At 35.9% G+C, this 15688-nt stretch overlaps 3 protein-coding genes across 4 annotated transcripts in view; all 3 read left to right on the plus strand.

Annotated features, from left to right (window-relative positions):
• LOC125263588 overlaps window positions 1-15688 on the plus strand; it is a 378279-nt gene that overhangs the window by 103374 nt on the left and 259217 nt on the right. The window lies entirely within an intron of this gene.
• LOC125263576 (SLAM family member 5-like) lies at window positions 5646-9935 on the plus strand. Of its 2 annotated transcripts, none has more exons than XM_048182618.1 (6): window positions 5646-6068; window positions 7713-8048; window positions 8205-8519; window positions 8701-8814; window positions 8994-9061; window positions 9798-9935. In XM_048182618.1, the coding sequence occupies exons 1-6, from the start codon at window positions 6014-6016 to the stop codon at window positions 9870-9872; spliced, it is 963 nt and encodes a 320-aa protein (XP_048038575.1). In that variant the 5' UTR covers window positions 5646-6013; the 3' UTR covers window positions 9873-9935. The 2 variants fall into 2 exon arrangements, with proteins under 2 accessions (XP_048038575.1, XP_048038576.1); XM_048182619.1 differs by having other exon boundaries at window positions 5647-6068; window positions 7731-8048.
• LOC125263570 (SLAM family member 5-like) overlaps window positions 13210-15688 on the plus strand; it is a 148288-nt gene continuing 145809 nt past the window's right edge. The window contains exon 1 of the mRNA XM_048182608.1: window positions 13210-13345. Within this exon, the coding sequence (XP_048038565.1) occupies window positions 13297-13345 (49 nt within the window). The 5' untranslated portion in view covers window positions 13210-13296. The remainder of the gene's footprint in view (window positions 13346-15688) is intronic.

Raw genomic sequence — 15688 nt, forward strand, 5'->3', positions numbered from 1 at the left:
GTCAGCCGCAAAAATAACTGTCCACACCTTTTCAGTGCTAATTTTTGGCATGTACTTAGTAAGTCCTGACTGTAAATATCTAGATCAGATCTCAATTTTGTTCACTTTCTTTACAGTACAGTAATTTCATTTTTTAACATTCTGCTTTTACGTCTGCGAGAACTTACATGTTGATATGTCGGACTGTCATCATGATCTAGATCAGAATGCAGTTTTTCAAAGATCAGTTCTCATCTGCAGCATTGTAATGTCACATTTTAAGAATAACAACACTGTTATGTGTTCTCGTTTTTAAACTAATTCAACAGTTACTAATGGTCTTGTATAATTATTAATTACATGCTGTTATGGTCATTAAGACAGAATTTCAGTTTTGTTTAGCACACCCTAAATGTACTCCAATCTCAGCGAAATTTCTGCCACATGTTTCCTTTGTTCTAGTTTCCTGCCATTAATCTGTTACCATGGACACTCATTAGTTATCACAGATGTTTGTCACAAACGTGGGATTTGAATTTAAGCGGTTCAGAGTAGATTCTTTCTTTTGAGAGACAATAATTTTATTTATCGTGCACTTTTAGCTTCACAACTTTGCAGATCATTTACATTCACAGACAGAGCTACATTGCATGAAATATAATTTATATGGAAGAGAGCTTTTGTTGCTCGAAACGTTATTGTGTCACATTTGATGAAGACGCAGCGTGAATTCGGGCAGTGATACGGCTTCTCTCCATTGTGGATCCTCTCATGTGAATTTAGAGATCCTAAATGACTGAATCTCTTGTCACAGAGTGAACACTTGTAAGGTTTTTCTCCAGTGTGAACTCTCTGATGCTCTTTCAGTTCAGCATCTGTAAAATAGGTCTTCCCACAATCAAAGCACATGTAATTCTTCACACCATTGTGTCTTTGAAAGCGCAGGTGTGATTTAACAGAGCTTCTTTATGCGAAACTCTTCCCACACAGGATCACATGTGTGGCTTTTTTCCAGTGTGGATTTCCATGTGATCTTTTTTTGTGAAACGCTTCCCGCACAATACATTCTATAATTCTGCATTTGCAATATTAGTTGTAAATTAAGTATTTTGTAAACTGAGCTTCCAAACAGCTGTGTAAAGCATAAACACCAGGCTTTGGGTTCATGAAGAGATGATTTTAAATTTATGTATCCAAACATCAAAATATTATGGGCACGTATTTTAGTATTTGTCAGAAATTGTTGGTTTTGCCATGTAATTTTCTCTAAAATTGTATTTTTCTCTAAATTGTTGGAGTCAGTGTCAGTGATGGAGGAGATTCTGTCACTCTAAACACTGATGTTACTGAAACACAGAGAGATGATCTGATACTGTGGACGTTTAAAGTTAACAACAGACACTCGTAGAGTGAGAATAAGATAAATCTCAAGTACAAAAATTACCTGAAGCACACCACACAGTTCTTTACCTGAACACTACAGGCAAGGCAATATACACTAAACACAGCGCTGGGACCAGAAGATGGTAGTGTCTCTCTAGAGGAAAGCCACAGCGTGCGTCTCAATCAGCGCCCTAGTTCAGTAGTCAGGGCACTGATCAGGGTCAGGGAGTCACATTCTTTTACACAATACACTGATTCACAAGCGGAGGAGCTGATTGAGATGCAGGTCAGCCTCTCTCACTGCACTGAAATCCTCCATGGGTTCCTTTGTACTATATTGATAATCTAAATAATCTAAATACTGTTATTGATGTTTTTCCAGCTCATCTTCCCATTCCCATCATCACCAGTAACTCCTCAAACTGTTCATCATCATCATCATCAAATTGTTCATTGTTGTGTTCAGCTGTGAATGTGAGTCATGTGACTCTCTCCTGGTACAAAGGAAACAGTTTATTGTCCAGCATCAGTGTGTCTGATCTCAGCATCAGTCTCTCTCTACCTCTGGAGGTGGAATATCAGGATAAAAACACCTACAGCTGTGTGATCAACAATCCCATCAGAAACCGGACCAAACATCTGGACAACATCACTCAACTCTGTTGGCCATGTTCAGTAGATTTTATTGGTTGTATATTGTCTGCCATTGTTTCACTAGATGGCAGTATAACCAATTCTGATGTCAAGGGGAAACAAAATTTGCTTTATTTACTCCGAGCATTTTATCTGAGCAGGAAGAGCTTGTAAAACTGACACTAAATACACAAACTCTGATCCACACGTGTTTGTAGATCTGACAATCACAGAGTCTGAATACACTCAGATCATCTACTGTCTTCAGATGAGAGATCTGCCACAGTCATTGTAAATAAATATGACAGACATTAATCTCACAATCATGATGAATAAATGACCTGTTGTACTTCCAAACCCAGTTATCTTAAATTCATAGAGGGTGAGAGAGAATGAGTTTTGTCATTTGTCTTAATCTAAATCTATTAAAAAAGGAGTGTTTACACAGACATTTTCAATTACATTTTCATGTTTGTAGAGGCAAAAAAAAAGTAATTTGTGAAATGAATGTTTCTCTCCATCTCTAACAGAAACAATTGCTGGATGTGGGCAGAAGAATAAAGACAGCTGTGAACTTTCAACACATACCGTGAAACAGATGTCAAGAGAATATCACTTAGACCCAGAGTTCCTGCAGGAGTCACTCAATTATGAATAATAGATTTGATATTATTTTTAATATTACCAATTTGTACATGTAATGACTATTTAATTCATTTATTTGTGTAGGCCTATTTTTTTATTGATTACCTTAAAAGATTTGCATCCATCTCTTTTTTTTAAATTATAATTATTTTGATGTCAAATAACACAAATACAAATATGAAATTCTCAGGCAGCATCTTTGTAATGCACCACTAGAGGTTACAGACAGATTAAAAACCACATACCAATTATTTCTATAATGGTCCTCTGCAAATTTTTGCAACGATCAAAGGCATACATCTAGTGCAAATTGACATAGAAAACGATTAAAAACATGCATTACAAGTTCTGTGTGAACACCCCCTAGTGGTCCTCTAAATGTGTTAACATCTGCCTTCACAAAAAGTTCAATTCTCAAATGCTTTATTATGGTTTCACTTTATATAGAGCAGATGTTCTGTGTAATTGTAAGGAAATAACACTACCAGAATCAGACATCTTTTTGTGCAGCCCTATATGAAGATAATAGCGCAGATGTCATCCAGGGTGACCCATTGTACCTGTATTAAAAGTGCAGCTGCTTGTTGCTGAGAGACTGAACAAAACATCAGATCTCAGTTTCCACTCGGCTGCAGTGAAGGTCGATGAGCTGCCATTTGTTCTGCAAACAAAGACTTGTGATAAACGAAGGCCTGGATTCAATATCCCATTTTGACCATCTAATGCATGCAGTCATAAACCACTGAAGCAGAAGTAATGGATTTGTGGATTTGTACTGTTGTCATTTACACACACCTCCTGGTCACATGCTTTTTGAGAGTGTTTACAGGATGTGGCTTGTTCTAGTTAGTCTGTCATAAGTCATATTTTCCAATATAAAACAGAAATCAAGATTTTATCATTTTAAATCTGAAACTTTAGGAATAAGTCATATGGCCCTGGCTCACATTCAAGACTCACACTCAAGATGAAAACATCACTGTGAAAAGCTTTTTAAATGTTTATTTACAGGAAGCAGTAAAGTTCAAAATGTGCCATGAATCGCTAACACCAATAAAGCATCTTTAGTCTAGATGAAGAGCATCAGTGAGCCACAGAAGCAACCAAATCACCCATTTTAGAAAATAAATTTCATTTATATGAATTCATTTTCATTTTACAATATAAAAATCTACAAATCAATCACATTTTGACACTAAAACTAAATGCATGTTACTATAAAAAAAAAAAAGTAAATGTTAATTTCATGTATTAATATTCAGGTTTCTGAAATCACAATTTGAGCCATTTTTGCAAGTTAGATTCAACCTTTTCAGGGTTAGAAGAAAGTTTGGAGTGACAGTGTGAGGAAATCAATTTTTCATGATATGACAATTTTATTATTCACAACAATTATAAATACAGGCTTTTGTGTTGCAGAAAATAATCAAACAAAATGGTATAAATCAATAAATATAAATGAACAGTGTTCTTTTAAATATCTAGAGGATTGACTGGTTGCATGTTATCAGCATTGCCACTTTTATAGTGAAACCTTTCCTGTTGCAAAATGCTTCTTATCTTCTTTTTTTCTATTTTGCAGTCCTGCACAAGTACTTTTTTAATGTACAGATCGAATGCGATGCGCTTCATGCACTGTGACACATCACCTGCTCCGCTCAGAATGAGATGTATGTGGTCTTTGGTCAGATGTGGTACGGGGGTCTATTATTGGAGATATGAGATGCAAAACATTCTGTGGAAACGCTGCATGTGGGTGAAGGTCTGCAGATGAACCCACGGCCTGCAACTTAAAGAAATAAATGTGTTGCATTACGTTAAACATACTTCATCATATTTAACAGAACAAGAACTTTTAACTGAAATTGCGTATAGATGCTGTAAAAATGACTGTCTGTAGACTTGAACAGAAACATACTTGTATGTTACGAAAAGTGCAATGAACTGAGCTGAGAACTGAAAGAAGCGGAAGAAGCTAGAGGTGAGATATGGCCTATAGTTCAAGGAAACTTACATGAACTTGAAGTCATTTAAGTCATGAAAGTCTGCTTTGAGTATAGTGGCTAACCTTGACCTTATCCTTCAGTGAGAACAATGAGTCGACTGAGACTAAATACAATGAACAAACTCTGAATTTTTGTATTACATTTCTTACAATACACCATGATGCATGTGTGCAGATGCGTTTGTAAATCAGAATTGTCGGAACAGGACTGTGAACATTATGGATGGTGTTCAAAACAGCATCATGTTAATGTGTTGTTTAAATTTCCTAAAAGGATGTTACACAGGAATAGTGCTGTCTGTTATTCCCACATGCACAAACATTCATCACACACACTTTTCAACATAACTAGATTTCTGTACAGGAAATAGTGGCCAACCAAAACCCAAAGTGTCAGAAAATCACTCGATAGTGTGAACTAGTGGGTATAGAAGTGAAATGACATCAACTATTCAATATATAAGTTTATGTAACTTTTGTGTGTTGATTTGACATCTCAGATATATTGGATTTAATGGCCTTTTGCGCTGCAGGATGTGCTGAGATGTTAAACACCATATTTCTTTGACATAATGTCAACATTTCCTTCTCTTTTCTCAGACTAAAGCAACTGTCAACCGTCATTTATTAGGTAAGCAGCAGCTTTGTGATTTTGATATGCAAATAATAAAAACCTTATTTTAAAAAAACCCGTCGTATTTGGTAGATCAGAGATAGCAGCTGATGTGAGCACTGAGCAGGAAAAGTTTTTACAGTCAATTGATTTTTTTGTTATCCTTGCAGAAGAGCTTAGAGAAGAGCTACTAACCACAAGTAGAACAAGATAATCATGTAAAAAATCTGCACTATAACAGTCCCAACTCTTCATCCTGTTTGTGTCGATGAACGAGCTAATTTTCCTCTAAAGCTCATAGTTACTGTAAAGACGCCTCTTTAAAAACTGATCTGAAGTCAGGCAATAATAGGAGGACCGTGAGGGGCGGGGCGTTTTTTCCAGACAAACTGGAAGACTGAAATCATGAAGTAGCGTTTTGGGGTTCTGTATTTTTTCTTTTTTTTTCTGCAAAAACGTGCCTTTTCAATGGAAGAATAAATCGCGAATAGGCCTATAGGCTATATTTTAATGAACGTTACCAGCTGAAACACATGCACCCACCCTCATAGTAACGGGCTTTGTGTATCCCATCTTGAGAAGCGAAAACGATACTAAATTCACAGCTTTTAGGTCTATTAAGTTAACTCTTCGAAATGGTCTTTGATTTTACTTCAATTTTCATGGTTTAAAAGAGCGCATTTTTGGATTTCATCAAACAAACGCGCTCTACTAAATCATGAGTTTTTTGATCGTTTATTTATTGAACCGTGAATATGATTCATAAATCTTTTTTCTTCTTCCTGTGGATTTGGATTTGGTTCTCACGTGGTAAGTGTTTATCACTTTTATTAAATGTGGTTTCACTCCCAAAAGTTGCCATGTTATCTTTTAGTAAGGGTGGAGGAAATGCGAAATCAGGGGAAAGCATGCTTGTGTCGACATGTTTGAATATGTTGTTCAGCCTTGAAGCTCAATATCTGGAAAACATAATGTGTGAAAGAGCAAACAACAGACTGAGTTCAGTTCATGGAGAAATGATGTTAAAATTGTAAACAAACGTGTTTTGTATAATGGTATTTTATTATGGGCATGTGTTTGAGTTAAACTCTGCAGTCGTTGGTTTTGCCTTGCCCAGAGGTGTATAGTCCAGGGGTCAGAAAGTAGAAGTCCTGCCATATTTTTCATTTCACCCATTGAAGCGGTGTTAAAGTTAATGAGATAATTAAGTGATAAATTGAGTGATGATTGAGCATTATTGAAGACACCTGATGATAACAAGCAGAATCACCAAAGGAGAAAATCACAATTTTTAAGCCACCATTGTGGAGATGAGTGTTTGCTTTAGTTGGGCTCTTGACCCTTGACTTTTTAATATTAGATCTTGTTTGAGTTGTTAACAGTTAGACAAGCAAAGGGAAAAGATGATCAGGTGGTGTTGGTTATGTTTTTACATAATCATTATTTGATCTGAGTCACTGAACTCATTTAGAGCCCAATCTCTGAGTTAGATTTACATTATTGATTACAGCAGCACTGTGATTCTGCAGCAGAAGATCAGCTTTATCAATATAATCCAAAGGGTTTCACAAAAGTTGTTCTGAATAAAACAAAAAAAATCTTTTTTAGGCACACACAGACATCAAGTATCAGCCTGTGAATCTCATCAACGGTGACAAGCAACATATTCTGATCAACAGATCAACTCTGAACATTAGAAAACAAGCTACTAAAAAGTCACATAAAAACAGAAAAAAATAAAATAGTGAGAATAAAGGAAATTACTAAAACAATTAAGCTCATAATTTATTCATGCATGATGGGAGCCATGGATGAATTTTGATTGGTGGCACCCAGAATGCACTGCAACATGCTTTATGATGGCCACCACTGTTGAGATTCACAGGATGATTCTTGATGTCTGTGTCTCTAAATGAAAGTGACTTTTTTGATCAGAACACCTTTTGCAAAATCTCTCAGATTATATTGATAAAGTTGATCTTCTGCTGTATAATCACAGTGCTGCTGTAATCAATATTGTAAATCTAACTCCGAGATTGAGCTCTAAATGAGTTCAGGTAAAAGTACAATTATGTGAAAACATAGTCAACACCTGATCATCTTTTCTCTTTGCTTGTCAGGCTGTTACAGCTCAGTTAACAGCTCAAACAAATCTAATGTTAAAAAGTCAAGGGTCAAGAGCCCAACTAAAGCAAACACTCATCTCCACGATGGTGGCTTGAAAATTGTGATTTTCTCCTTTGGTGATTCTGCTTTTTATCATCAGGTGTCTTCAATAATGCTCAATCATCACTCAATTTATCACTTAATTATCTCATTAACTTTAACACCGCTTCAATGGGTGAAATGAAAAATATGGCAGGACTTCTACTTTCTGACCCCTGGACTATACACCTCTGGCCATGCCAATTTTCTCTTAAACTGTTAATACCTGATTTTTTTTTTTTTTTTAAGTTTCTGTTTGTGTTTCAGGTGATACAGATGAAGTGAAGTCAGTGTCAGTGATGGAGGGAGATTCTGTCACTCTAAACACTGATGTTAAAGTACAGAAGGATGATCAGATATTGTGGGTTTATAGACTTGACAGTTCAAACATTCGTATAGCTGAAATATATAAGCAGATCATTGATCTGTATGACAGTGAAGTAATGTTTGGAGACAGACTGAGCATGGACAGACAGTCTGGATCTGTGACCATCAGAAACATCAGAACCACAGACTCTGGACTTTATAAACTGAGCATCTTCAGCAGAAGTAGCTCCTACAGGAGTTTCAGTGTTAATGTCTATGGTGAGTACAATTAAGTATTCAATGATCAATAAATCAAGATAGTGGTGAAAGGGGGATTGAGAGTTGGAAATAAACAACTTTTTATGTTTTGTGATTGCTGAGATATTTATTAAATGTACATGCTGCTCCTGACTGAACCATTTTCCATGTTTTCAGCTCATTTACTGATTCCTGTCATCATCAGAGACTCTTCAAACTGTTCATCATCATCATCATCTGAACGTTCATCAGTGTCCAGATGTTCACTGGTGTGTTCAGCTGTGAATGTGAGTCATGTGACTCTCTCCTGGTACAAAGGAAACAGTTTATTGTCCAGCATCAGTGTGTCTGATCTCAGCATCAGTCTCTCTCTACCTCTGGAGGTGGAATATCAGGATAAAAACACCTACAGCTGTGTGATCAACAATCCCATCAGAAACCAGACTCAACATCTGGACATCAGTCAACTGTGTCAGACTCACACATGTTCAGGTACGGCAGCTGTGATATTACTGATTATGTAATTATTGATTGCCGATTTAGTTTAAAACAGATTTCCAACAGAGGCATATTAAGTGAGATAATCTCTACAGCATTCAACAATGTCTTGGTTGAAATCAAACACTGCAGGACTCATTTATAATTATTACTATTTTCTGTTTGTTCATTACAGAACTGAAGTCATCACATTGGGTGGGAATATTAGTTAGTTTAGTGATACTGGCTGTATTAGCTGTGCCGGCAATAATCTTTCTCAGAAGGAAGAGCAAACAACCAACAAAAAATGGCAAGTAGTAATTTTTTCATCAAAGATATGAACATTTAGGGTTCAAAGTGAAATTGTTCAAAAAATGTGCCACAATGTCTGTTTTTAAAAAAGAACAAAAAAATGGTCTGTTGTTGTCTGTTGTAAAACTGATGCTAAATGCAGAAATTCTCCTCACACTGATCCACACGTGTTTGTAGATCTGACAATCACAGAGTCTGAATACACACAGATCATCTACTGTCTTCAGATGGGAGGTCTGCCACAGGTCAGTGAACAGAAATCATTGTAAATGAATATGACAGACATTAATCTCACATTCATGATGAATAGATGACCTGTTATATTTCCAAACTCAATTATCTTTAATTCAGAGAGGGCGAGAGAGAATGAGTTATGTTGTTTGTCTTCATCTAAATCTATTACAATAGGAGTGTTTACACAAACATTTTAATTACTTTTTCATGTTTGTAGAGGCAAAAAATGGAATTGAATAATTGGGCTCAAAAGAATCATTTGGGAGTCAGACTGGTGCACTGTATTTTTTAATTCACTATAAGAACATTAGAGTCACTCATTCGGAATGACTTTAACTTGGTCACGTTCAGGGTTTTTGATCCACCGAGAAGAACCGTCTCATACGAATCATTCATTAGGAATCAGATTAGACTGGTTGCCCTGAATGTTTTTAATTCACTGAAATGCACCGGCTCATAAGAATCTCTCATTTGGGAGTCAGATTACACTTATCCTGCTTTAGATTCAGTTATGGTGCACTGTTGAAAATTTGCTGAGGCAAAAAATTGTTGCCATTTTAGTGTGGTATTTCAACATTTGAATGAAAGTAGACCCGCTAACAAGACAATGTTTGTCATTTGGCTCATGAATATTGTGTTAGAAATAGTTCTGAATCCGATTCTCTGTTACAGCCTATTCAACAGCGTTTTAGTTATAGGTCAGAGTAATTATTTTGTGATATGAATGTTTCTCTCCATCTCTAACAGAAACTATTGCTGCATGTGGGCAGAACAGAGACAGCTGTGAACTATCAACAGGTGAAACTCAAAAGGCAGATATGAAGAGAATATCACTTAGATTTAGAGTTCCTGTAGGAGTCACTGAATTATATTGTCTTTTGTATTATAGATTTAATATTATTTTTAATATTGCCAATTTGTGTATTAAATTTTTAGCAGTTACCTGAAGAGATTTGCAACAATATTTTTTATGTCTAATAAAACAAAATTTTATTTCTTTAAAATCTTTGTGTTTGAAATTCTCAGGCAGTATCTTTGTAAAACATTGAATTTATATTAAACGAACACCACCAGAGGCTGCAGACAGATTTAAAACCATATACCAATAATTTTATAATGGGTCTTTGCCAATTTCTGCAATGATCAAAGAAATGCATATAACTATTAAATAACTATTAAAAACCTGCAGAGACAAGTTCGCCCCTGATCGCCCCCTAGTGGTCTTCTGAGTGTTAACACCTGCTTTCACAAAAAATTCTATTCTTCTCAAATGCTTTATTATGGTTCAATTTTATATAGAGCAGATGTTTTGTGTAATTGTAGGGGAATACTCCCCGCATCAGACATCTCTTTGTATGAAGATAATCTAGCACAGGTGTCATCCAGGGTGACCCATTGTACCTGTATTAAAAGTGCAGCTGCTTGTTGCTGAGAGACTGAACAAAACATCAGATCTCAGTTTCCGCTCAGCTGCAGTGAAGGTCGATGAGCTGCCATTTGTTCTGCAAACAAAGACTTGTGATAAACGAAGGCCTGGATTCAATATCCCATTTTGACCATCTAATGCATGCAGTCATAAACCACTAAAGCAGAAGTAATGGATTTGTGGATTTGTACTGTTGTCATTTACACACACCTCCTGGTCACATGCTTCTCGAGAGTGTTTACAGGATGTGGCTTGTTCTAGTTAGTCTGTCATAAGTCATATTTTCCAATATAAAACAGAAATCAGGATTTTATCATTTTAAATCTGAACTTTAGGAATAAGTCATATGGCCCTGGCTCACATTCAAGACTCACACTCAAGATGAAAACATCACTGTGAAAAGCTTTTTAAATGTTTATTTACAGGAAGCAGTAAAGTTCTCAATGTGCCATTAATCGCTAACACCAATAAAGCATCTTTAGTCTAGATGAAGAGCATCAGTGAGCCACAGAAGCAACCGAATCACCCAAAAGTAATGACTGAGATTCTTTCATTCATTTTAGAATATAAAAATCTACAAATCAATCACATTTTGACACTAAAACTAAATGCATGTTACTATAAAAAAAAGCCATATAAATGTTAATTTCATGCATTAATATTCAGGTTCCTGACATTACAATTTGAGCCATTTTTGCAAGTTAGATTCAACCTTTTCAGGCTTAGAAGAAAGTTTGGAGTGATATACAGTGTGCTGTATTTCTAGAGGAAATCCATTTTTCATGATTTGACCATTTTAATATTCACAACAATTATAAATACAGGCTTTTGTGTTGCAGAAAATAATCAAACAAAATGGTATAAATCAATAAATATAAATGAACAGTATTCTTTTAAATATCTAGAGGATTGAATGGTTGCATGTTATCAGCATTGCCACTTTTATAGTGAAACTTTTCCTGTTGCAAAATGCTTCTTATCTTCTTTTTTCTATTTTGCAGTCCTGCACAAGTACTTTTTTAATGTACAGATCGAATGCGATGCGCTTCATGCACTGTGACACATTACCTGCTCCGCTCAGAATGAGATGTATGTGGTCTTTGGTCAGATGTGGTACGGGGGTCTATTATTGGAGATATGAGATGCAAAACATTCTGTGGAAACGCTGCATGTGGGTGAAGGTCTGCAGATGAACCCACGGCCTGCAACTTAAAGAAATAAATGTGTTGCGTTACGATAAAACAGCATACTTCATCATATGTAACAGAACAAGAACTTTTAACTGAAACTGTGTATAGATTCTGTAAAAATGACTGTCTGTAGATTTGAACAGAAACATGCTCGCATGTTACGAAAAGTGCAATGAACTGAGCTGAGAACTGAAAGAAGCGGAAGAAGCTAGAGGTGAGATATGGCCTATAGTTCAAGGAAACTTACATGAACTTGAAGTCATTTAAGTCATGAAAGTCTGCTTTGAGTATAGTGGCTAACCTTGACCTTATCCTTCAGTGAGAACAATGAGTCGACTGAGACTAAATACAATGAACAAACTCTGAATTTTTGTATTAACATTTCTTACAATACACCATGATGCATGTGTGCAGATGCGTTTGTAAATCAGAATTGTCAGAATATGACTGTGAACATTACGGATGGTGTTCAAAACAACATCATGTTAATGTGTTGTTTAAATTTCTTAAAAGGATGTTAGACACAGGAATAGTGCTGTCTGTTATTCCCACATGCACAAACATTCATCATACACACTTTTCAACAACATAATAGATTTCTGTACAGGAAATAGTGGCCAACCAAAACCCAAAGTGTCAGAAAATCACTCGATAGTGTGAACTAGTGGGTATAGAAGTGAAATGACATCAACTATTCAATATATAAGTTTATGTAACTTTTGTGCGTTGATTTGACATCTCAGATATATTGGATTTAATGGCCTTTTGCACTGCAGGATGTACTGAGATGTTAAACACCATATTTCTTTGTCATAATGTCAACATTTCCTTCTCTTTTCTCAGACTAAAGCAACTGTCAACCGACTCTGTCATTTATTAGCTTAGCAGCAGCTTTGTGATTTGTTTGATATGCAAATAAAAACTATTAAAATCCTGTCGTAGATTACAGATAGCAGCTGATGTGGGCAGGAAAAAAAATGTACAGTTGATATTTTGTTCTTGCTAACAGGAAAATGACAGGAAGGAGTTGAAGAGAAGAGATACAAACCACAAGTAGAACAAAGTATGCATAATCATGTAAAAAATCTGCACTATAACAGTCCCAACTCACAGTCTTCATCCTGTTTGTGTCGATGAACGAGCTAATTTTCCTCTAATGCTCAAAGTTACTGTAAAGAACTCCTCTTTAAAAACTGAATCTGAACTCAGGCAACAATAGGAGGACCCTGAAGGGGCGGGGCGTTTTCCAGACAATCTGGAAGACTGAAATCATTGAAGCAGCGTTTTGGGGTTCTGTATTTCTTCATTAATTTTTTTAAAAAATCTGTAAAAACGTGCGTTTTTAATAGAAGGATGAATCGCGAATAGGCCTATAAACTATATTTTAATGAACGTTACCAGCTGAAACACATACACCCTCATAGTAACGGGTTTTGTGTATCCCATCTTGAGAAGCGAAAACGATACTGAATTATCCGCTTTTAGGCCTATTAAGTTAATTCTTCGAAATGGCCTTTGTTTTTACTTCAGTTTTCATAGTTTAAAAAAACGCATTATGGATTTCATCAAACAAACGCGCTCTACTAAATCATGAGGAGTTTTTTGATCGGATATTTAGGGAACTGTGAATATGATTCGTAAATCTTTTTTCTTCTGCCTGTGGATTTGGTTCTCACGTGGTAAGTGTTTATCACTTTTATTAAATGTGGTTTCACTCCCAAAAGTTGACATGTTATCTTTTAGTAAGGATGGAGGAAATGCGAAATCAGGGGAAAGCATGCTTGTGTCGACATGTTTGAGTATGTTGTTCAGCCTTGAAGCTCAACATCTGGAAAACATAACGTGTGAAAGAGTAAACAATCAGACTGAGTTCAGTTGCATGGAGAAATGGTGATAAAACTGTAAACAAACATGTTTTGTATAATGGTATTTTATTATGGGCATGTGTTTGAGTTAATAAACTCTGCAATTGTTGGCTTTGCCTTGTAATTGTCTCTAAAACTGTAAAAATACATTAAGTAAGTAAGTTTCTGTTTGTGTTTCAGGTGTGTTAGGTGACACAGATGAAGTGAAGTCAGTGTCAGTGATGGAGGGAGATTCTGTCACTCTAAACACTGATGTTACTGAAATACAGAGAGATGATCATATACTGTGGGTTTATAGACTTGACAGTTCAGAGACTCGTATAGCTGAAATATATAAGCAGAACACTGACATGTTTGACAGTAATGTAATGTTTGGAGACAGACTGAGAATGGACACACAGTCTGGATCTCTGACCATCAGAAACATCAGAACCACAGACTCTGGACTTTATAAACTGAGCATCTTCAGGAAAAATAACTCCTACAGGAGTTTCAGTGTTAATGTCTATGGTGAGTACAATTAAATGTTCAATGGTCAATAAATCAAGATAGTGGGACTTCGGAAAAAGTTGGTTTTATATTCACACATTCGGACTTCTGATAAATTCAGACTTTCCAATAAATGTGCAATAAATTAATGTTTGTGAATTTTAAGCAGCGACATGATATATTGACAACCAATGATTTTCAACTTAAAACATTTTTCAAAGGTGATCAAAATAGGCAAGTATTGTTTTAATGGCATATTTACTTGTGAATGTCCACTGAATGTCCAATGTAGTGTGATTAACAAGGCTATTGAATACGGATGTCAGAATGTGCAAATATAAAACCAACTTTACCCAAGTGATAGTGGGGTGGTGAAAGGGGGATTGAGAGTTGGAAATAAACAGCTTTTTATGTTTTCTGATTGCTGTGATGATTTATTAAATGTACATGCTGCTCCTGACTGAACCATTTTCCATGTTTTTCAGCTCATCTACCCATTCCTGTCATCATCAGAGACTCTTCAAACTGTTCATCATCATCATCATCAGCATCTGAACGTTCATCAGTGTCCAGATGTTCATTGGTTGTGTTCAGCTGTGAATGTGAGTCATGTGACTCTCTCCTGGTACAAAGGAAACAGTTTATTGTCCAGCATCAGTGTGTCTGATCTCAGCATCAGTCTCTCTCTACCTCTGGAGGTGGAATATCAGGATAAAAACACCTACAGCTGTGTGATCAACAATCCCATCAGAAACCAGACAAAACATCTCAATGTCACTCAACTCTGTCAGACTCACACATGTCCAGGTACGGCAGCTGTGATGTTACTGATTATGTAATTCATTGATTGTAGATTTAGTTTAAAACAGATTTCCAACAGAGACATATTAAGTGAGATAATCTTCTACAGCATTCAATCAATGTCTTGGAATGAAATCAAACACTGCAGGACTCATTTATAATTATTACTATTTTCTGTTTGTTCATTACAGAACTGAAGTCATCACATTGGGTGGGAATATTAGTTAGTTTAGTGATACTGGCTGTATTAGCTGTGGCGGCAATAATCTTTCTCAGAAGGAAGAGCAAACAAGGCACAATCACAAAATGGCAAGTACTTTTTTCATCTATGGACATTCAATTTTCAAAAATAAGTGAAATTAATTGTTCAAAAAATGTGCCACTATATCCATTTTAAAAATCTGTTATAACACCGTTTCAGACAAATTTGTAGTTTGAAAATATTATTATTATTATTAAAACAGTCCCGACTTGTGAGGAAGAGGTATGTTATACCGAAACAACATTTCGTGCTCGCAGTGTTCACAGTACGGTAAGACACTGTATATCTGTATGCAGAAACCTCAGCTTTTACCACAGACGCTCAGAAAAGAGCCGTTTGCGCTTATGTGTCAAAGCAGTAGCTGTGTCATCCTGTGCTGATGTAAGCGTTCATACTTTTTATGTGCATAATGTGGCTTTAGACAAGTAAGATATTTTTAAGCAAATTAAAGCGCTCTATTTTGCTTAATGTCGGTTTTGCTTGCACTTCTCAGGCTTAAGTTTCAAATCTACTCAGTAGCTTCCCCAAGGCACAGTACCATATCAGACAACTTTAGAAACTTGAAATTCAACATATGAACATGTGCTCTCATTTCTTAGGCCTAG

The sequence above is a fragment of the Megalobrama amblycephala genome, linkage group LG2, assembly GCF_018812025.1.
Source record: "Megalobrama amblycephala isolate DHTTF-2021 linkage group LG2, ASM1881202v1, whole genome shotgun sequence".
NCBI classification, from domain to species: Eukaryota; Metazoa; Chordata; class Actinopteri; order Cypriniformes; family Xenocyprididae; genus Megalobrama; species Megalobrama amblycephala.